General features: G+C 37.8%; 1 protein-coding gene across 1 annotated transcript in view; it reads right to left on the bottom strand.

The window, feature by feature from the left end:
- Positions 1–23,012, bottom strand: part of LOC139734956 (signal transducer and activator of transcription 5A-like) — a 55,450-nt gene that overhangs the window by 10,070 nt on the left and 22,368 nt on the right. The window contains exons 9-21 of the mRNA XM_071645733.1: positions 22,642–22,710; positions 20,993–21,058; positions 16,100–16,147; positions 15,133–15,220; positions 14,289–14,330; positions 13,301–13,381; positions 9,905–9,997; positions 7,248–7,386; positions 5,428–5,492; positions 3,396–3,490; positions 2,355–2,494; positions 958–1,110; positions 328–397 (exon numbers count right to left, since the gene is read on the bottom strand). Of these exons, the coding sequence (XP_071501834.1) occupies positions 328–397; positions 958–1,110; positions 2,355–2,494; positions 3,396–3,490; positions 5,428–5,492; positions 7,248–7,386; positions 9,905–9,997; positions 13,301–13,381; positions 14,289–14,330; positions 15,133–15,220; positions 16,100–16,147; positions 20,993–21,058; positions 22,642–22,710 (1,149 nt within the window). The remainder of the gene's footprint in view (positions 1–327; positions 398–957; positions 1,111–2,354; positions 2,495–3,395; positions 3,491–5,427; positions 5,493–7,247; positions 7,387–9,904; positions 9,998–13,300; positions 13,382–14,288; positions 14,331–15,132; positions 15,221–16,099; positions 16,148–20,992; positions 21,059–22,641; positions 22,711–23,012) is intronic.

Raw genomic sequence — 23,012 nt, 5'->3', positions numbered from 1 at the left:
TTGCAGGCATTATGGGGGAAACAGTGAAATTTTAAGAATTTGACCCTGACCTTTTTTTGAGCATGTGCACCTAAAAGTTGAAATGCACAACTTCACTCATTCGTGCATATATATGCCAAGTTTTGTTCAGATACCTGAAACAGTTCTCAAGCTAAGCCATCCACAAAGTCAATTATGGATGGATGGACAACCCGAAATCATAATGCCTCCCTGTGCCACTTTGTGGATGAGGCATAAAAAAAATATGAAGAAAAAAAAATCTGTCACTATGAACTTTGACCCTGAACCATGTGCCCTGACCAGTGCTCCTGGTCATATTCAACTCACCCTGGCATGCGTGGGATACAGCTCACCAGGGAGGAGGGCACATAGCCACCTCCTGTCTGGCTGGGCACCTCTGTATACAGGAAGGGAGCACAGAAAATGTTACCAACATAATATCAAAGATACATCTAAAGCGCAGCATGAGAAAACTACTACGTAACAAACAGTCTTCCAAATGGAGCTGAATTTGAAAATGTCGAGCTGAAAAAAATATCAGTTTCAGTCAGCAACTTTTTTGATGGCATGCACAATTCAAATAGTTGTGGAGGTGTCAGTATCAAGCTATGTGCCAGTCTTATTGCCACTGTTTGACATGTAGCTTTCAACTTCTATCGGGTGGTAATTAAGCACTGGCTTTTCAAAGTCTGAGCATCAAGCTTGGTAGTACTTAGTAATCATTAGTGACAAAGCATCAAAGAGGGCACTGCACACAGTCTAAATTCAGGAGTACAGGCTATAGAAGGATTCGATCTCATCCTGCCTGGAACACCAGCATCTAAATTCTCATGTTTTGAGGAAAGAAAGCTCTGACGTTTTTACAGAACCATTGCAGAGGAGATGGAGGCCGCTACTAAACTGGGATGAGACGGGGGAAGGTGAAGCTCATGAGCAAGAAGCAAAAGAATGACTCACGATCTGTGGTGTAATACTGTCCGAATGCTTTGTCCTTTGGAATGTCTGGGTACAGGTGAGTCAGGTGCTCCAAATCATGGATGCGGTCAGCCAGGGAACGGATGTTGAAGTCATCCGCTGTGAAGGGCTGGAGGTTGTACACCTGGCGCTCACCTAGACAGAAAAAAAAAGTCACGGTGAACTACGCTTTTATTTCTGAAACCACTAAAAAGATATAAATGCAGCACACATGGACGTTCCCCACATATCTGATGAGACCATGTATTCACAAAATATTTGTAGGGATTTAAAGGGACTATACAGTACTGGCTGAGGTGGGGATTCATGTTTTGAACATTCTTAAGTGAAATAATGAGAAACCTCTTATGAAATATGAAAGAGCATGTAATCTTAAGAAGGATTCAACATTTATTTGATGAAAATTGGTTTTCAAATGGCTGAGATATCCCAAAAAGTGATAATAATAAAAGGCGACAGGCCACAACTTTATTATGATCTCTTTGTTTCACCTTGTTTTTGGATATCTCAGCCATTTCAAAACCGATTTTCATGAAATAAACTTTTGATACACCTTAGAATTGCATGCTCTTTGACATCTCATAGAGTGGTTTCTGAATATCTCGCAAAACGTTAAATGCTAAATCCTCACCTCGACCAGAACTGTACACACCCTTTAACTGTTCATTGCAGAACATTGCTAAAGACAGAAATAATTGAAGGGCTGCCAGGGGGGAGTAAGGCGCTGCACACTTTTCCGCAGCTAAAAGGGTAGACTGGGATGAAAAGTGAAAATGTTGAAAGACTTCAGCAACACCGTGTACCCCCAAATCGGAGGTTCCCATGCTCTGCATTCACCAAAGTCTGCCCGTGCATGGACTGGACTATTTGGCCAGCAGAAATCTTCTCACAAAAAGCTAACTTCCCTCTAATCCCATCACTTGAGATACCAGCCAACACTTCAAGGTCTCATAGTCCTTTTGCAAAGTCATGAAATCTTAAATGGTCGAAGAATAATGTCTCCCAACATCTTGTATGAAATCTTACAGTAATACCCCTCAAAGTTGATGTTGCTTTCTTTAATAAATCCCATGTCACTTAAGCGCTTAGAAACATCAGTATTAAGCGCTATATAAATGTTATCCATTATCATTATCATTAAGAATGCCACCCCCCTTTTGTACCAAAGAAAACAGTTGGAATTTTTATCAATATAAACTGAAGGTTATTCACTGGCAATCTATATTACTACTTCCACCTCCATCATAAAGAAGTTTCTAGTTCTACTTTTTTGAGGAAAGGTCTGAATTACCTACCGCTACAATATACCAGCTAATGTAACTGGGGGCTTTACCAATGAGTGGGACCATTCCATTCAATCTATGCATATTTCAACTTACCCGTGTTTGATTCTTCCGCCAGCCAGGCGATTGTGATGCCGCCAATCTCAGAGTCGCTGAAGCGCAGCAGGAATGCTCCCACCTGTTTGGTCAGGAGGAGGTCGTGGGCTTTGCTTCGCGACACAAATCCCATGATGGAGCTAAAGGAGGATGGGATAGAGTTGGATCGTGATTCGGAGATGGTAACACGCTCAAAAAAACCCCCAAAAACCACCAACATTTAAGGGAAAAGAAAGACAATACTGGATGTTCAATCTAGTAAAAATTTGGGGATTTGGAGATGGTAACACGCTCAGGAAAGAAACAACCAAAATCAAAGGGAAAATAAAGACAATACTGGATGTTTAACCTAGTCAAAATCAGAAATTGTCATTACAGTATTGGCACTCAGAACCTATTATGGAAAGTTAGTAATGTTGAACAATTTTGTTCTGAAGGAATTTCGCATTAGCGTGTTACATCATCTACACTTAGCATGATGATTTACCTTTTATTTAAATAATCATGTGTGCTGCAAACTAATTTCCACTGAGTGAGGAAATGCATTTTTTGAATGATGGTGAATCGAATATGCTAAAAGTTAATGTTCTCTGAATAGCTAAACAACTTATTTCCAGGTAAGTATTCAACAGATCCGAAGTTTGTAGTTCCATATCTTTTGTTGGGTCAAACATTTTGCATAATTTTCCATTTCACTCACTACATCATTGATTCACTCACTAAAATCTACACACTGCTATTTATGAGATGACCCTTTTGACCTTTTGACCTTTTGACATTCCCTTGAGAAGAATGGTCAAAGAGAGAAAAACTAAAAACCATGAACTCTGTCAGATAATGAGTAAATCTTAGTGACAACTTATGTTAAAATTCTGATAAATGGTTTGTTGAAACAACATTGAACAAATCCAGACTGGAAGGGACAAAGAATGCGCAGATAATTCCAGCAACTAGAAAAAAAAAAAGGTATAGGAAAATGATTTAAAAACAAACAAAGCATAAAGTATAGTGACTTGGGACATTGCAAAAGATAGAATTTACCCATCATTCCATGGTCCTCTCAGATGTTTCCTAGTCAGCTCAAGGACGCCATGGAACCAGCGCCAGAAGGTGAAGGTGCGATTTGGAAGGGGGTCCTGGGAGAAGAGGTGTTAATGATTGTTATTTATTAACAATTTATATTGTTAATAATAACCATATTATCTTAATTATATTATTGCTATTATCAACAGCAATGCTTGTTGTTATTATCAAGACAATTACTTATTGTGATTCCCCCATGATAAAGTACCATTCAAAAAAACAAACAAACAAACAAACAAACAAACAAATCAATAAATTTCCCAGATCTGAACTGTGATCCAGATCTTTACCAAATAACACGTTCTGTTCCTCGTGCCATTATCAACTCTGCCTGAAAAATTTCATCCAAATCCGTTCATAGCTTTCGGAGTTATTTTGCAAAGAGACAATCAGACAAACTAACAGACACACAATGTCAACTCAAACATAACCTCATTGGCGGAGGTAAAAATATAGCACAATTACACATTTGTACTTAATGAATGGACCGAGGAAAATGTAATGTGTTTATTTACAAATTGTATATTAGCATAAAAAACAGAATCAAAATGTTGTTTTGTTGTTGTTGTTGTATGAACAGCATAGTATGGGCAATTCTCGCTATCGCCAATGACGTAAAAAGTACCCGGATGTGGCTTTTTCATCTAGATTTAGTGCACTTCGTGGGCAAGGGCACTTCCAGCGCAGGGCATATTTTGCACAGCGCTAGCGTGCGCGTACGTGTACCTTACCTATAGCGCCGCGCCGTCCGCGGATACTAGTAGAGTATATAGGCGGCTGTACCGCCCGAGCCAGCGAGTACGAGTGGCCAGGCCTACAGCCCCCGCATGCATTGCCCAAGGCCGGCCGGCCTTGCATTAGCATGCACCACCGCACGCATAAGCTAACACGTACCGGCACATCGTACTGCTTGATCATGCGATCGATGTGCACATCACTGATCAGTCATCTCTGCATACGCTGAAAATATGCTGGAAAATATTCACCCACCTGGATATCGTCATGGAATGGCCATCTTTTTTTATTTGTTCTCTGTCACAGTGTCGCGAACACAATCAGGAACAAACCGTGTGATCTCGAACTTATCCTGTCTCCGAAGCAATTTCTTCCAAGTAAGTACGTACTACTACTACTAGTAAGTCGCGTGCGCACGTACTGCGCTGTGGAATCACCCGCAAACTTTACCCACGCGGCCACGTCACGTCTCGCATGCCAGTAAGGGTCCTATTTCTGTAGAATTTTTTCATTTATTGTCGTGCGAACAACACATGGCAGCTTTGCAGCAACAACCAATAGTCGTATTAACAGCAATTTCTTAAGAATGGAGAAATTTCAAATCGTATTAAAGCTGCAATTCAAGTCGAGAAAACAGGAAGTACACGTAGATTACAGTCAGTTGTGTGTGTAAATAGCATTGGTCACGTATCACGCGCATACGAACGGAAGTGACTTTGCTACCGCACTAACCCATAATGCACCGTAAATGACGCTTAAATCAACATCCGGACCTTTTTACGTCATTGGCGATAGCGAGAATTGTTGACTCCCATGTGTAAGATGTATGTGATACAATTTCCTGTTAAAGGCATAATCTACCATTTGAAGATGAAACAAAAACCCTGCATTAGTGCGTTAAAATACTTCTAAAATGTGAGTTGGGGATAGAAACAACTACTGCAAAAGTTTGAATCAGTAAAATGGATGTTAAGTATTGTTAAATATACAAAATGCGAACAATAGTTACAATAAAAATGTTTCCAGACTAAATCGTCTACAGTTACGGTTTATTGAGAAAAATACAGATATCTTCTTATATTTTAGGCTTTATCGCGAAAATTTCATATGATAGGATGTTTTGTGGTACAACAGACCTACACATATACATTAAATGTCATATCTTGAAAATTTCTTAAATCACTTTCCCAAAGGTAAACAGTACCTTTAAAGGAAAACGGGACCTTTAAAGGAGCTTCTAACTTTGCCCACTCACCCTGTTAAAGATGCTCCATGTGACAAAACTATTGCTGAAGTCTTCATGCCCTCCAACATTGTGGTCTGTAAGCGGAAGATGGGATACATAAGTGGACATTTACACAGCATGACGGAATGAGTGTCACTTCAAAGTTCTTAGAAACCAATTGTGAAGTAAACATGTATATGAAAATATAACAGTCATGATCACTGTCATTTCGTGAAAGTGATAGCTGTTATTTCTTGAAAGTGCTCACTTTATTTTAGTACTTTCTATAACCATCTACAATGGAATGTCATCTCTAATCACATAACCATAAATTGGTGTCTATTCTATCTTTTTTTAATTGTTGTCATAATCAGCATCATCAATATTCTCGAGGGAATTGTGTTTCATGATCCTTATAAAACACACACAAAAAAATCCCCTTTCATCATTGCTGTACTTGCCACAATCATATCTTATGAAATGGGCGTTGGAATCTCTGTTATCTTACTGGTCAAATGTCATGCATTGATTTTTTACTGATCTACACTGAGCCATGCGTCCGGGAAAACCTGAATGCATGGCTCAAAACGAATGCTAATGATGCACAGGCCTATTTTGTGGATTGGTGAGAACTGGATGCTCTCGTTTAACTTTGGAACAGTCTAAAATCCATTTGCTGTGCTTGTGGGTTTAAACAGTTCCAAAACTAAACTTGCACATCCCATTCTCACTGATCCACTGTGTCCTGTGCATCATTTGCATATTCTAAATTCCTATGTTTCTTTGAACGCTAACGGGATCTCCCATTTGTCTCAGAATAAAAAGGTATTTACCAATGATTTCAAGAGCAAGTCTTCATATAATATTCCTTCAATCACAATCTAAAAAACACAAGAATTCACTGATCAAGTTTGAAGGGACACAAAAGTATCGATACCCTCATGAAGACATGAAGAGTTTGATCACAAAAAGAGGTAACTCCATTCTTGCTAATTTGATATATTTGTGAATAAAGGTTCTAATATATATATACATATATACAGTCAAACCTGCCTTAGCGGCCACCTGTCTATAGCGGCCACCTGTCTACAGCGGCCACTGAAAAATCCCCCCGAGAGAAAAGCCCTGTTAAAGACCCTGTGTATAGCGGCCACCTGTCTAACGCGGCCAGCGGCCACAAATTTTGTTTCCCGCGGTAGATTTTAACCTGTCTATAGCGGCCACAGAGCCGGTAATTCAGCATGTTTTTCTGATTTGTGGCCGTGCCAGACATTCATGGGCAACGTTCAGTGATCGCCACCGCTGCATTCATCACTTATTCAGTCATAATAATGCATTAGTGTAAAGCTTTCTTCACGACTGTACACATGCTACTGTGCAACAATTTTATAAACACCGGCATTGTTCAATGCATGAAATACACGCGTGTATACTTACGTATAGTACATTATGTACATTAAATTCTTATCGACGTATCCAACGATGATATATGTACATGTATAGGCAATGCACATTAAGTTGGGTAACCTGTCTATAGCGGCCACCTGTCTATAACGGCCACTTTTTTCGTTTCCCTTGGGTGGCCGCTATAGACAGGTTTGACTGTATATATATATATATATATATATATATATATATATATATATATACATATATATATATAATATGGGATATTCTCAATCATGTCATCAAGAATATTCTTCATTATGTAAAAAGTGAGGTATCACAGGAAAGGTTTTATTTTGATTTATCTGACAAAGAACTTATTTTAAATTTTTGTAAATAACGCTTAACCCATTTTGCAATCGATCTCTTCATATGCAAATTAGGACCTGGAGAACGGTACTCACGACTGAATGCCTTCTGGGCTAAGTAGTGGAGATTGCTGTCACTCAAACTACGCCCATTGGAGAGCATGAACTTTGAGTTGAGGGCTCGGCCTATTTCTGGCCAGGGCACTCCGTCAGGGACAGCAAACGGCACCCTTCCCTGCAAAGTTGACGAGAATTACTAACATATCAGGCTGCCATCCAAATATTCACGAAGAATCCAGCTATTACAGCTACAATCTTCCCCCCAGACAGCTATTGTGGTTGTGCTGATACAAGAACTTAATATGCTTTCATCTTCTTTTCCATGAATTCATGATAATGCAATCATTATGAATAAATCTTGTTACCAAAACAGCGATTATGGGTGTGCTGATACAACAACTGAATATAAATAATCTCCTTATTCATCAATTCATGATAACTGTCCTCTCAAAAGGGTAAAATCTCCTCTCAAACTTAAATTGACATTTGAACATGACCAGCAATGATGTACATGTGTACTAGTGCATACCACTATAACTCCCCATGTTTGTTAAAACAAGTGATAAATAATAAAACACACTTTTGTAGCTGTTATTAAAAGATTCTTTGAAGTAACGTCATGAACATTGAAGTGTGACCCTGTTGACAAACATGAGATCCTTCCCTTTCACTATTTGAAAACATTTGCATTTTTAAACAAGGCCTACAAGCACAACTAAATATTCAACACAATCCAGTACAAAGGCTAACAGGACACACAAATTATGCACTTGGTAATTCTACGACTACATTACACACACAACCACTGGCTATTATGACAAATACACAGACATGCATTTACAACGTGACAATATGAAATATTGAAACCACTGAAGTGTGATCACAAAAGCCTGATGGGGTCACCAAAAAATGTTCTTTTCTGGTCCTGTGGTGCTTTCCAATACTGACAATACGTACAATGTGCCTCAGTTTAGTTCAAAAATCCTGTTACAGATTCAGTGAGAAAGCTTACCAACAAATAAACAATAGTTTGGGAGAAACCACCCATGAAATTTAAATGCTATCAATTTAAAAACTAAAATACTTCCTGCAATTTATGTTTGTCTGCTATGTTTTTTGATGGGGACCGGAAGGAATCAAACTGTCAAAGCATAAACCCTAAAAAAGACTGTTGGGGTGGGGGGCTGATCACGCACCCCTCAATATTTTCCACAATAAATCCGTAACGTAAAAATCTCAGGCTGCGACGTTTTAAAACTTTTTTCTTTTAAGTCTTGCACAACTTTGAGACTAAATTCGCGAAGCCCGGGTACGTGGTTCCGAAGTTACGCAATATTTTGTACATAGTGTAAGTGCATAACAGACCCAAAATTGCTCAAAAATGTGATTTCATGTACAAATCCAAGTGAAATTCTGTTTCTAGCCAAAATTCATAAATGTATAATTATTTTTACTTATACTGATTAAAATCAATGAATTTCATGTTGTTTATGATCGGAATAGTGTTGCCAATGATTTCCACAAAAAAACAATAAAAAAAGTAAAAAACAATGAAATACATAAGAAATTTTAATAACAAAGAAATACAAAAGAAAAAAACCTCGATACTGCAATTTTTTTGATGTACATTCAATAAGAATCCTAAAAAGAGTACCTAAACAAAAAAATTGCAGTTTTGCCCCTTTTTAGGGTTAACATTCAGCAAATTTCTTATCATTTTCTTAATGTCTCCTATTTGTCAGAGTGGCGTGGTGACATGGTTACAAGCATTTTATGAAAATGACTAAACATTACTCACACTATGCGGTGTAATGCCATTAAAACTCACCTGGTCTTCAACATTTTCTTAGGATTTAGTCTCATATGATGTACACGCACACAAATCAAAACAACCTAGGGGAGTGCAACCAATGCTATGTAACACTCTCATAATAAAAAACAAGCCTATTCTGAGTTACCCTCATAATGTCACTGCATAAGATTCACGGAGATTTTAGTGGACAGTCATCATTTCAGTAATATTTTTTGACTTCTATTTCAATTTGCATATAGCTGTTCAGTAGTTCACTTGTTTGTTTTTTCTCTCTCTCTCTGAAAAGTTCATAAGCAGCAATTGTCTAATACTTAAGTGGTATCATTCTTTTGAATAACTTTACTCAAATTAATTTCATGAGGATGACTGTTGGTACAAAAATGAAAAAAGAGGGCTTACACTTTCTGGTATTACAAATAAAAGGTATGGTGTGTATGGAAGTTGGATAATCCAGGGAGAAATATTTGGTAGCTGTTTTAAAATTTCACTCAAATCAACAGGGAGTATAGCATTCGTAGGAATTCAGGAAGGTATAGTTCAGCTGAATGTTTGACTTTTGAGAGAGTAGATTATTCAAGGTTGAAGATTCATATATCTTTTTAATCATTATTAATCTTTTTTTTTTTAAGCATGAAAGTAACATCCCTTAGTATCAAGATGTTCCCAGTGGTCTTAAATTAGTGGTAAAATGATTGGCCTGAGGAATCACTTTTAGTGGATCTGGACAGCAAACAAATTGGATTTGGAGCACCCTGAAGTGTCCTTTGGGCAGTACGACCTAGTGTCCAGTTTGCTGCTGTCATTAACTAGGCAATATCATTTGACCGCTGTCCGTCAAGCCAGGCGATAGCCAGCAGGGCGAGCAGATGTCCATACTTACGGGGCTGCCAAAGGCATTGTCCCAGAGGACAGTAGCCAGAGCATTGGACTCCTGGTTCCCATGAACTATGACGACCACAGGCAGCGACATTGTCTGCGAGAGCAGGCGATGCAGTTACCATAGCAACAGGGATCAGGAGTTGGCGGGCAGTTGCAGGGGAAGTAAGGGATGGAGCGTTGGAAGGAAGGTTGGATCAACGGGCATGGGGGATGGGAAGGTGACAAGGTGTTATAAAAAAAAAGGGAAAAAAAGGTATATACCATGCAAGGAGCAGAGTCAGCTAGACTGCTGCCCCAGCGGTTTGCTTCAATTAATAGTTTGCCTGACACAATCAAACAATCATAGGTGAGTATCGTAACTAAAGACAACTCAGCTAACATACATGAACATGTAGACTCCATGCAATGGCAACAAAAACATGCCTCTTTAGATTTACTGCTGGTATATTACTGAGGTGTTAGTAATGGAAGGGGGACAGTCTAGTATATAGATGGAAGAAAGATAATGATTTGTTATGGGGGGGGGGGGGGAGGAGAATGAGAAGCCATCATAAGCCAGCACGCACATTCACATGACGTGGATTGCAATACACTATTAACAAGTTGGGCACACAAATGTAAGACAAATGAATGCTGAGGAGCTACAAAAGCACTGTGAGAAAATTGTGAAGGCTGAACAAATTGTCCAAGAATGTCACAAGGAACAAAAACTATGTTCCAGAGATCTACACAGCATCTTAATTTCTGCTTTTCCAAAATATCGGTATGTGGAGTAACATCAAGTGAAAGATGACACCAGCTTGCAGGCTGAGGTCATAAATTTGAGCATTTGTCTGGTTTGTGCACCTTCACGGTAATAAACATTTAGATTGACAAAAAAAAAACAACAACATGCAGTGGCATGGCCAAACTAAAAAGTAAAGCAGATGAAAGCAAGGTGAAAAGTAAAACGAAGAATGTTTGTCACGACGTAATGTGGTGGACATGCAGCCATCATGTACAATGGATATTCCATGACTTTTATGCACATATGCACACGTATGCACGACACAACAAATGGACAAGCTCCACAGATCACGAGGGCAGATGACACCAAGCATTGTCTGTCACTTACAGTTTCGCCAAAAGCATTATCCCACAGAATCGTCGCAAGAGCATTGCATTCCTGGTTGCCATGGGATACAACTACTACTGGAAGCGACATGGTCTATGGAATGCCAGCAATGTATCGGGGGTTGGGAATGGGCGAGGTGAAAACGTACAAATGACATTATAGTAAGAGGAACAAATTAAACACAAAGAATCCAAACATGATTTCACAGAATTGATCATAGTTTGGAAGTTATGCCAGTTATGAACGAGTTGAATGACACATAGTTTGATAGATAGGGTTATCATGCATGTCATGAACGCATGATAAATATGGATTAATTTCAAGAATTTTATTGCCAAATGAAATATGGAAGTCAGGGATTCATGTAAAGGCAAATTCACGTTTGAAATAACGGATGCAAATTTATGAGGAACATGAGGGTGTGAGCAGAGGATTGTGGGAAGGAAAGAGAAAAACCAAAACATAAGCCAATAATGTGTTGTGTTTTTTTTTTTTGAAACTCCTTTCATACTTCTGTTTTTGAGTAGCAGCTCTACGAGTGAGTACAGTGAGATTCTAGACATTAACTGAGGGGACTTGGTGAACAATGACTGAGGGCCACAATGACCCCGAGTGACAGATTTTTTTTTTTTTGAGAGAGAGAGAAGCTTACAGTGAATTCATTGTGATCTCACAAGTGATAATGCAAGCAGCAGAGAAAAAACAGGCAAGCAAATGATCACAGTATATGACACTCCTGTGCAAATGTTGAATGTTCGCAATTTCACTTGACAAAAGTAAGTAGAACTCGGCAACACTGTCTTCTAGGCTGCAATTTCTGCATACTACTTTGAATTAGCAAGGTTTGTTCCAGACAGAACTAGCCACAGAGAGGTGACTCATTTTAATTTTGCTATCTGCATTCGTACCATCGGGTCTAGAGCTGCTATCCATAAACTTCACAACATCTCTAAACTTGACTTCACAAGAGAACACACAGTTTGTTCAATTCATCATTGTACAAGGTGAGAAAGGAAAGGAAAGCATTTAAAGAAAAAAAAAATAAGCAGAAGGAAACTACCCATGACTGAAGGATAACTGTTAATATTCACAGGCAATTTCACTCTCTACAAATTTTGGATGGCAACTTTCACCAAACAGAAATGAGAGTAACCCTCTTCCAATCCAAACAAGCATTAATTACCAGAAAACACCCAAGGAATATGAAAAGGTAAGACACCTGTGTTTCCCCATGGTTAACCACAACCAATGTTATTCTCCTAATTACAATTTTCCAAGTATCTTGAAATTTGACAAATCAGAAGAGCAAGAAATTTGTTGAAAACAACAAAAACAAAACTAAAAAAGTGCATGTGCTTGTCATTGTCATTGCATGGAGTCAAAAACTATCAATACATTCGATGATTAAAGAAATTTAGAAGTTTACAAGTCGATTGAAAATTCATATTACAAACAAAACACACAAAAAAAGGCAGTGATATCAGTCATAAGTCAGACCGGGACAACTCTCCCACTGGTTTGTACATATTGTAATATATTAGAAACAACAACGCTATATTATCAACGATTATGTGTGAATATATTTACTATTATTTAGTGCATTTCTCCTTTATACTGATACGTAAAACAGTACAATCTGCCCCCACTGGTGTAACTCTGCTGCATTAAATGCATATTTCTGCATACCGCATCTACATCTGCCAAAGACCACTAGCATTTCCAAAAACTTCTGACAAAAAACATAAATAAAGCACCACACAGTTGGAGAAATCAAAACATCGATTTGATAAATGATGCGACAGTTTTGTCTGTCCATGTTCACCACTAAGTCTTGAAATGGTATAAAACATAGTGAGTGTTTGACAGAATTTGAGTGCTGTTATTATCTTTTCTAATCAATATTAGGTCATTCAGTCAAAAAACAACAAATCTTTAATGAGCATTAATTATTTGACCTTCATATGTTAGTACATAGCCTTCTGTCCAGCGTTCCATGCGTTCACCCCAAATCTATCATTTTGGCAAAAAAATTCTAATACATTCCTTTTAGGGCAAAGTTATCTCTCATCTGAAACTGTTCTAAAAGGTTGCATTGTATTGGGGGTAACGCACATTGGAAACAGAAAATAGACCAACATCCCTGAAATGCACCCTTTTACTGTGGAAATGCCCAATTTCGTGTAAAGTCATTTCTGTTTTTCTCAATTTCTGCTCATATCCATAGTTATCTAATATGTCGTCCAGAGAGGGATGCACGAGTCCCACTGCCTGAGGCCAACTTACCCTCACTTGGAAGACAAGTTCACCACTGGCCACGGTGAACTGGGACTGAAAGAGGATGGTGAATTTCTCCTCCGTCACAAACTGGTGGGGTCAACAAACAAATGGCAAAAAAGTTAATGACAGGCAAATGTTGGCAAAGTAAATCCACTGCGCTGGTAATGGGCGCTTTTCTGTGGCGTTGACTTGAAAGACTGAAAATCCTACGACAGCTGGTTCATGAAGATAAACATGTCCACTGCACCAAAGAGATTTAAAAATTGTCTTCTATTCTGAAGTGCAGCCCATTTCTCAAGCTATCTCACTTCCTGATAAAGGGCATCCCAATTATTGTGAATGATGAGCATGTTGCATCTGAGTGAAGGCACTGTAGAACTGTGTATCTTATTATGAACATTGAATTGTGAGCGCCTTCAGCACCCTCCGTGAGGGGACATGTCGTGTGTTACATCAATATCATCATCATAATCATCATCATCACCATCATCATCATGATCATTATTATCATTGCTACTCTTATCATCATCACAAACATGTTTGCTATTTTCATCACTTTCAAGTATCTACTCATCTTGATGTCTTTTGCCATTACTCTAATTCTCAATTAACTGTCATCTCTTCCTTTAACAGCATCTGCTCTTGCCATTTACCTTGAATCAAGATTTGAATCTCTGTTATACTCATCATTTTCTGTCCACAAGAGAGAACCAATTGATCACAACTGATATGGTGCTAATGCTGACTCATGGGTTTATACCTCTATTTTACACTCTCATTACAACTGTGATGACACAAGCCTAGACAACCTTGTCTTCTAAAACAAAGCAAACAACAACAACAACAACCACCCAAACACATCATTCAGGAAGTGCACAATCCATAACAACCTTCCCGACAAAAATGTGAGAAAAAAATCAGCATAACATGACGGACAGGTACGCTGAATGTCTGCCTCATCGAGAGTTACAGACACGACCTGAAAGAAACTAACCTCAGCACCTCGCCTGTCTGCTCTCCGAATTCTCTTGAGAGACTGCAAGAAGATTGAGATAGTGGACAATATAATTTCTCATTATACCCACATGGACATATTGTAGCTCTGGTCATCACAGCGCACGTCAAGATACATCTTTCAAAAAGCCAAAAATGGCTGGCTGAGGAATCAATGAATTGAAACCAACGGTCTGTACACATAGCTTGCGTACATATTATTCTTTGAAGAGACATGCAAAAGAGAATAAACATTGTACATACATTGTATGTCATACTTGAAGGGAATTCTTAACTTTCTGAGGCTACTGAAAGAGAAGGGGGAAGAACCAAGGATAGTCTTTTACTTTTGAATCCTGATAAGACTTGGAGCCCATATTGATTTACATCCCAAAGTAAATAATGTATATCATAATTTTGTATTGCCAGATGATTAATGTGGCAAGCCCACCTATTTTCCAAGAAATTTCAAGAGATGATGATGCCATTTGGTGTAATATTTACGCACGCAACGCTTCAGATTGCACGACAAGGCACACAAGTCTTTCTTCCTTGTAGTATGTTATGGTGCTTACAGAATCATCCTCAGAGTTATCCATTCAAGGCTAATGCCACATTATGAACCATTAAAGCGAACGTCATGAAATGTTTGGAACATAAATCTTTATTTCTCAGTGCCAATGTGGTATTCATCATGCTTGATGCCAACAATTGTGATCGCAAAATTTAATGGCTTTCTTGAGAAATGAGAGTTACAGGTAGTAATAACGGTAACCACATAAGATATGACATGAGAAAGGGACACAATCTTTCTAGCACAGAGCCATGTGGCGCAGCAGGCTTACCATATTTCTGAAGGTGACACTCAGTACCCCTGTTTCTCGGTGGTATTCCATTACACCACAGTTATTGAGGATATCACCACTAGTCTCACTGTCAATGAAAAAAAATAAAATGTATCATTTTCCATTAGTCATGAGCATCTTGTTACAAGAGAAGACGTAACCTATACAGGAGACAGTGCACTCCTGTTATAAAGAATGTGGTTGTAAGAAACAAACAAACAAACATACAAACAAACAAACTCTAGTTACAAATAAGTAAAAGTTCAGGTCCCAAAATTATTGTCTGTAGATCTTTATATACTTTATTGTTTGGCAATAATTCAATTTCAATATAATGAAAAAAAAAAACTTGCAGAAGAAAGAAAGAAAACTTTATTATGAGAGAAGAGTTGCTTGTATAAGATAATTTATGCTTTTGTCTGTGAATGGAGCTCCATATTTTACGAATCAAAATATTAGTTATCGCACAAATAATTATGTAGAACATTCATGTCACAAACACATATTGCAAAATATTCTACAGCTGCTTTAATTGCAGTAGTATATGCATGACGACACATGAGTAAAACTGTTAAAATACACTTAGTACAAAGAATATGAAAAGGAAGGGAATCTATTCTCACTTTATATATGAACACACATACAATGGATGGAGCATTGGAACATCTTGAATTGGCAAAGTTGGATGACTCCATATGGGGTGGGGCAAATAATACCAAAACACTGCTATAGGTATCCCATATGACTCAATGCATCCAAAAGCCATCTTTCTATCACTGAATAGTCCATACATACAGAAGCCATGGCATTTTGCTGCTACCATGTCTTGGAGCAAGTCTTTGGAGATGCTGACAAGTGCCTTGAGACAGCAAAATGACTCTTCTTTTTTTTTTTGTATAGAGCTTTATAGTGTGACCAATCTGGCCATGGAGTCTCAAGAGGCCAATCAACAATAACGTGTACTTACTCCCAACTTGAGGTTTCACTGGCTAGCACTGCCTTAGCTTGAGTCTCACTGCAAGGAACAAAGGAAATTTAAGTCAAACATTAGCCATGCAACTCTGCTTCTCCATAACAACAACAACACTAATAGTTATGGTCTTCTTTATCCAGGGTAGCCTCTTCAGTGTTGACTCTGTTCTACCAGAGGGCCCTGCCATTATCATTACCCTAGCGTTGCAAGGTACCCATTAATACACCTGGGTTGAGAGGGATACAACTTTCTCCAATTTTTAAATGACTTAATGCCCTTGAAGCACTTGAAAAGGAACTACTTATGGGCAATTCCACGGTAACTGACGTTACACGTAAGGATTTTCATGAAATTGTTTACCTTGTAGTTTTGTGAATGAAAGCACCTTGGGCTTGCAATTAGCATTGGTGAATAAGTTCATGAGAATGAAGAAATAGGTGGAAAGTTTTTCTCTCAAACTGCATTTCTTATCACATAGCAAGTGAAAATGTGTCGGTAACTGACGTTACGGAAAAAGGACATGGGAAATTATGGTGTAGATGTAAATGGAATTATCTCATGTCCCTGACTTTTAGCCTTTATGTGTTTAATATGGCAATACACCTAGGTTCTTAGGAACAGGTGTGCAAAATAATGTGCACTTTAGTTGTCTCCTTTTACCACCATGCCAATTTCAGTGAAGGCATGACGGTAACTGACGTTACGTAACTGACGTTACGCTTACATTTGCCATAGGGTTTACACATGCAAAATCATGATTGGGAATAGCTATGTGATATTTCATAATTCTGACCATTCAGAATGATTTGGTTGATATGGAGTCATACCTTGGTTCATCAGTCATAAAAACACAATGAAATGAAACAGCAGTCCATTTTCTTTGTGTTCTAAGAAAACTTAAAGGTAAACATGTCAGTAACTGACGTTACACATACTTTGCCGTGGGGTTTACAGAGAACTAATTCATTTAACAGGTTATTATACTGCTGCAATGTACCAGTGACAATCCCAGGCAACTACAGCAACAAATTAAAACAAAATCTAAAGACACAAATGATATTGGGTGGGCCCTTAGGGGGCACCCCCCCCCCCCCATGCCATAGCACAGTTGGGCAAAAATAATGTGAATGCACAAGAGGATATTTCTTGACATTTGTCTGAAGATTTAATCTTTATTCAACATTTATGATTACAAAGAGCCATTAATAGATTAAGCAGTTCCAAGTATATTGACATGACTAAGGGCGTTTTTTGTTTGTTTGTTTGTTTGTTTGTTTTTTTAATGAACAGGAAAGTTTTTATCTACATAGAGTGCTCCACCCATAATACCTTGTAGTACTACACAAAACATGGATATTTTTGTGCTTGAAAAAAATATCAAAATATCTTCCAGGTCATGGGGAAAAAAACATGTATCAACTCATAAATATGCATAAATATGTATGAAATCTATTGTGATATATTTCTCCTTCTTTTCTTTATCTTACTCCTGATGATCTCCATCATCAATTGATTTAAATGAAAAGTGTCGCACTTTAAATATTTTTCTGTGAAGAAGAACAATAATGCTTTTTTTGGTCAAAAGAGCATTATTGTTTTATTCCTAGCTTGAAGTAATTTAACTGTTTTTCTTTTCCTTTTCACTGATATATCACGGCTTGCAAATACATTCGAGATACCAAGAAATCGGACTTTGCAACGAAAGAATACTAAAATCAATATAAAAAACTCTTCCTGTTCATAATTATCATGTGTTGTATTACAAAATGTCCCTGCATGAATAGAATAAAGTAATCAACAAATACACACTGTATGAACAATTTTTTAAAACCCTATAGAATCCTCTCTCACTTTGAGCAACATCAGTGTTAAGTTTCAAACAATAATGAGTACATAATACAAGATGAGCCATGTTAACTACACCACACATTTAAGTGCAAGAGAAGAAATATCTGTTTGTGCATATGCCTTGAGGTAGAAACTTGACTAAGCTTCCTGAAAAAAAAATGCCAGCAAAAGCAAACATTGGTGAAGATTGTTAAACTGTTGGTATACAGCTGTGCAGAAGTTTTTTTAAAAAAATTTTTATAGAAAATGTGGTTAACATGCAATCATGTCACTGATTAGGCCTACAAACTTTGGTAGCTTTATCATCCCGTAGGACTGGGAATGTACTAATTTGAGTGCATATACTGCATGTGGCAAACTAAACTTCCAGATGATTTAACCTTAAACTTGTGCTGAATCAAAATCAAAAGCTCAAGCCCCCCCCCCAAAAAAAAAAAAAGATAATCATGGTAAATGAATGAATAAATGAATTTAGAAATAAAATTTTAAAAAATATATCCATGGACATACCATGGTAATGACATCATTTCCTATGAAAGGGATTGCTGCTCTTTGTTGTAAGTTGACTTCCCAGATGTATTGAAATGGCCAAAAGTCAAAAAATTTGCCTCAGTTATAATTACTGTCATGGTAACTGACGTTACATACTCGTGTATGACGTTTCGGTAACTGACGTTACACATTTTGTAGTGTTCATTTTGACTCTCCAGTATGCCAAGTATCCTTATTTCTGGTATTAAAATAAAGGCATATGGGCATACATTAGAAATCCCAAGTTACATCATACAGCTCACTTCCTTTGATGAATAAACTTAAAAATTCCTTGTTTTTGGTAACTGACGTTACATCCATCATTATCAAAGTAATTAACAGTTTTTATCAAATTCTTTAAAGCTACCAGCTTTTTTTTCTATCGTGTGGTAAAAGACTTCTCTGGTAACTGCACACATATGAAAGATTGTTGTTTAGAGTACTAATAAAGTGGATATACAGAGAGTAAGTTATGCGACAATGCACTCTTTTCACCATTGAGTTGTAGGCATATTTTGGCAGCCATTTTGAAAATCAAAATGGCCGCTTTTATTGAAAAACATAATGATTCTTAAAACTTCAACTCAAGTACTGTCTGAAAATGTATGGTGTTTGAAACAAATATCATTTTGAATTTCTGGCACCTGTGTCCTAGTTACCGTGGAATTGCCCTTATCAGTCCAGTACTTGTTGGAAATGCCCCTTGTCATTTGCTACACTTTTCTCTGAAATTATTAAAAAGGATGTAAAGATAGAGATTGTTACAAATTTTGCAACTTCCACTCAAGCCACTGAGAAACTAATGTCATATTTTCATGTGTGTGTGTGAGTGTTTAACTTTTGATGTATTTCTGCAAGGTAATCATAAACCTTGCCATTTAACAACAAGAGTACTTTGCAACCACTTGTACCAGAAAGGTCAATATTCAATTTACTTGAAACAGAATGGCAATATACACAATAAAAGAAGCAATCCACAGTCATATTCAATGATATAAAATTACCAGGTGTATGGTTTATGTTCAAATCCATACATCAGTCGATACAAAAACCACTTCTCTGCAAGCACTCTCCACATCAACATTATCAGACTAAATTTTGTTACCTGAACAGCTCATTATGAAAGGTTGATCAATGCTATCACCAAGTAAATGAGTGCTTTCTACCACAGAATTTGATGGCATTCTGATTGAATAATGCTTGCTTTGATAACAAACCTCAAATATCACATTTCTCTGTCTTCCCCCTTTCTACAAATCTTGCTCTATCTTAAATCTACACAATGCATTGTCCAAGTCAAGTAGAGGTTATACCTGCAACAAGGCTGATTTTGACAGTTAGGAGCATAAACGAAATCACCGGGAATGAACTGAATCACCAGAAATAGGACTTCCGACTCTGCAATTATGCTTAATCTCGATAAAAGTGAATTAATACAGATATCATCTCATCCCATCTTAAGAAGATTTGTTTGTTTGTGCGGCTCAAATTGCTGACATCAAGACTGGAAGGACTCTCACAATATGTTTCTTATTTTTCCATCTTGAGCAGATTTACAACTTTGTCTTTTGTAACAATTTTGTAACAAAATGTGCAATATAGGTAAAAAATCAAGGTCAAAGGTCAAAGAAGTCAAAGGTCAAAATTCTGTGTAGAAGTTTTGAAGCCCTCACCTAGTGCCATCACATAAAGCAAATGGAATCGAAATTGGGTTAGAAATGGCGAAGGAGTAGCATTTTGTAGCAAAATGCAGAATATAGGTCAAAAATCAAGGTCAAAGGTCAAAGAAGTCAAAGGTCAAAATTCTGTGTAGAAGTTTTGAAGCCCTCAACTAGTGCCATCATATAAAGCAAACGGAATCGAAATCGGGTTAGAAATGGCGAAGGAGTAGCATTTTGTAGCAAAATGTACAATATAGGTCAAAAATCAAGGTCAAAGGTCAAAGAAGTCAAAGGTCAAAATTCTGTGTAGAAGTTTTGAAGCCCTCACCTAGTGCCATCACTTAAAGCAAACGGAATCGAAATCGGGTTAGAAATGGCGAAGGAGTAGCATTTTGTAGCAAATGTACAATATAGGTCAAAGGTCAAGGTCAAAGGTCACAACTGAAATTCTGTGTAGAAGTTTTAAAGCTCCCATGCAGTGCTATCATATAAAGCAAACAGAATCAAAATTGGCTCATAAATGACAGAGAAGTAGCAAATTGAACATTTTGATCACACACGGACGCACGGACGGACGCACGGATGCACGGACGCACAGACACACACACGTATGGAGCCCGTTTCATAGTCCCCTGCTCGAACTCGTTCGGCGGGGACAAATAAATTTTATACCTCCAAATAATTGTTAATACACAAAGAATGTTCCCTTTAAAAAAAAAGGGGAAAAAAATCTTACTTTTACATTTTGCAGCTTGTGTCATCAAACAAAAATTTGTCAAACTACTGATTCATATCAGGCTCTGCATACAGAACATTATTAAAATCCATCAGCTGGAAATTGCCTCACCTTATGATAGTTGCTTTAACTTGTGGTGGGTTCATGTGTACATTCAGCTTGCCTCCTACCAGCAGCCTGGTAAATGAAATTAAAGAACACATGTTGCAAATTTCACGAATTAGTTATTCTCAAGACAAATATCGCAGTCAGAGATTCTACATACCCACATACCCATCTCCTAGGTTAACAAAATCTCAGTGCTCACCAAGCACGAAATGTGCATTTTGGTGATGTTCAAAACTTGTGATTTAACATCATTTTTGCACATGTTAGCCTCTTATAAGCAACCATGGATGTAATTTCTGCCTTGGAATTATTTCAATAGTTTTATTTTAGAAATGCAGTTTTCAGGACTTAAGATACTTGCACAGAGTAAAATTTACCAAGTATTCTGCAACACTGACAATCTTGCTCAGATACACTCTCAGAAGGATGTCTGCAGCAAAATCATCTGGAGCCTAACCTACGGCAGGTTTACAGGGTTCCCACAGAAATTTGAAAACAGAATTCCATGACTAAATTGCTGCTTTCCATGACTTCCTTTCTGGCACGGTTTCCAAAATCAGACACGTTAAGATGGCCTCTACCTCCCCTCACAGCCATCCGTTCCACTGACTATCTTACTCATGATATGTACATCTATTATCATTAGTATATGTCCCGGGAGTTATGTAGAATTTGGGATGTCACAAAACTGGGAAAAATGGAAATCATGAACACCAATTATGATAGCAGAGTATGATCACAGAGAATGAGAGTTGCAAGACACGACAAACTGGAAAGCTGCCATAGCCAAGAGGTAAATGCAATTCCATGACCTTTCCATGACTTTTCACAAATTTTCCAAATTCCCTGACTTTTCCCTGACTTTCCATGACCACAAATTTTTCCAGGATTTTCCAGGATTTTCCATGACTGTGGGAACCCTGGTTTGTCATCTCACCTAGTCAAGAAATCACGATGTGTTCAATGTAGATTTGCTCTGATGATACAACACAATGACAGTGAATAGAATGTGCACCATACCAAGAACTGCATCCCTCTAATCAAAGTGCAAACAGTTGCATTCTTATAGAGACATATGGAATCAGGGTTGCAAAATTATACACTACTTCCTCATAATGGCATTCACATTCAAATGTGCACATTTCACAAATGTCGGGACCAGCGCTCATCCGGAGGGATTTGGCCGGGATATGGGAGACTCGAAGTTTAATACACGCAGCTGCTTACCAAATGGTAGATCCATGTAACCTACACGTGTATTGTAGGTAGCGTACACTGAAACTCTTTCTTTTCTAGTAATAAGAAGCATTTTACTTCGATGAAAACTTGATGTGAATATATGTGAATTATGTTGGGAATAATATGCAATTCATGCGAATTTGAGTAGGAATTTTGTTTGAGAGTGAAATCCCCTTTTCCCCATAATTATGAGACTGAAAAAAAAAAAAATCCCAGCAAAATCGTGTCCGGATAATAGAGAGATCCGGATAAAGGCAGGCCGGATACGAGAGGTCGGACTGTACTCATGTCTACAACAATGTCCTAAGAGGAGGCCATTGAACCTAACAAGTCTACAACAATGTCCAGTAGAGGGCAGCCTTCAAATGCCTGATGAACACCAGAGAAAGAGAGAGAGGATGAGGACATCTCACCTGACTGATGCTGAGAATCTGGTCTCCTTCTTTAGCACCTGTGGAGGCTGCTTCTCAATGATGAATGTACTGCAGGGGAAGAGGGGAGTAGATGGGCAGACTAGAAGGGTCAGATGCTTGCAGAAGGCAGTGCAACAGGAAACATAATCACATTCCTGCAGGTCCCTTAATATTCGTCCCTCTCTTCCAACATCATTTGAGATGATAGACTATTAAATCAAGAAATCATTTTACATTTCACAGAACTCTTTGAAAATGGTTTACACCATTTTTATTGGTTTTTGCCTTCCCCTCAGTAACAGGTAAGCTGTTTGTAAATCAATTTAGTATTTTTAAATGTTATGTAAGTATAAGCCTTGGTAAAAAAAAAG

Source organism: Diadema antillarum, unplaced genomic scaffold, assembly GCF_040938485.1.
Source record: "Diadema antillarum isolate AM-2024a unplaced genomic scaffold, OU_Dant_1.0 seq00000555_RagTag, whole genome shotgun sequence".
Lineage (NCBI taxonomy): Eukaryota > Metazoa > Echinodermata > Echinoidea > Diadematoida > Diadematidae > Diadema > Diadema antillarum.
Note: the sequence above shows the minus strand (reverse complement) of the source record. Positions and strands in the feature narration are given on the sequence as shown.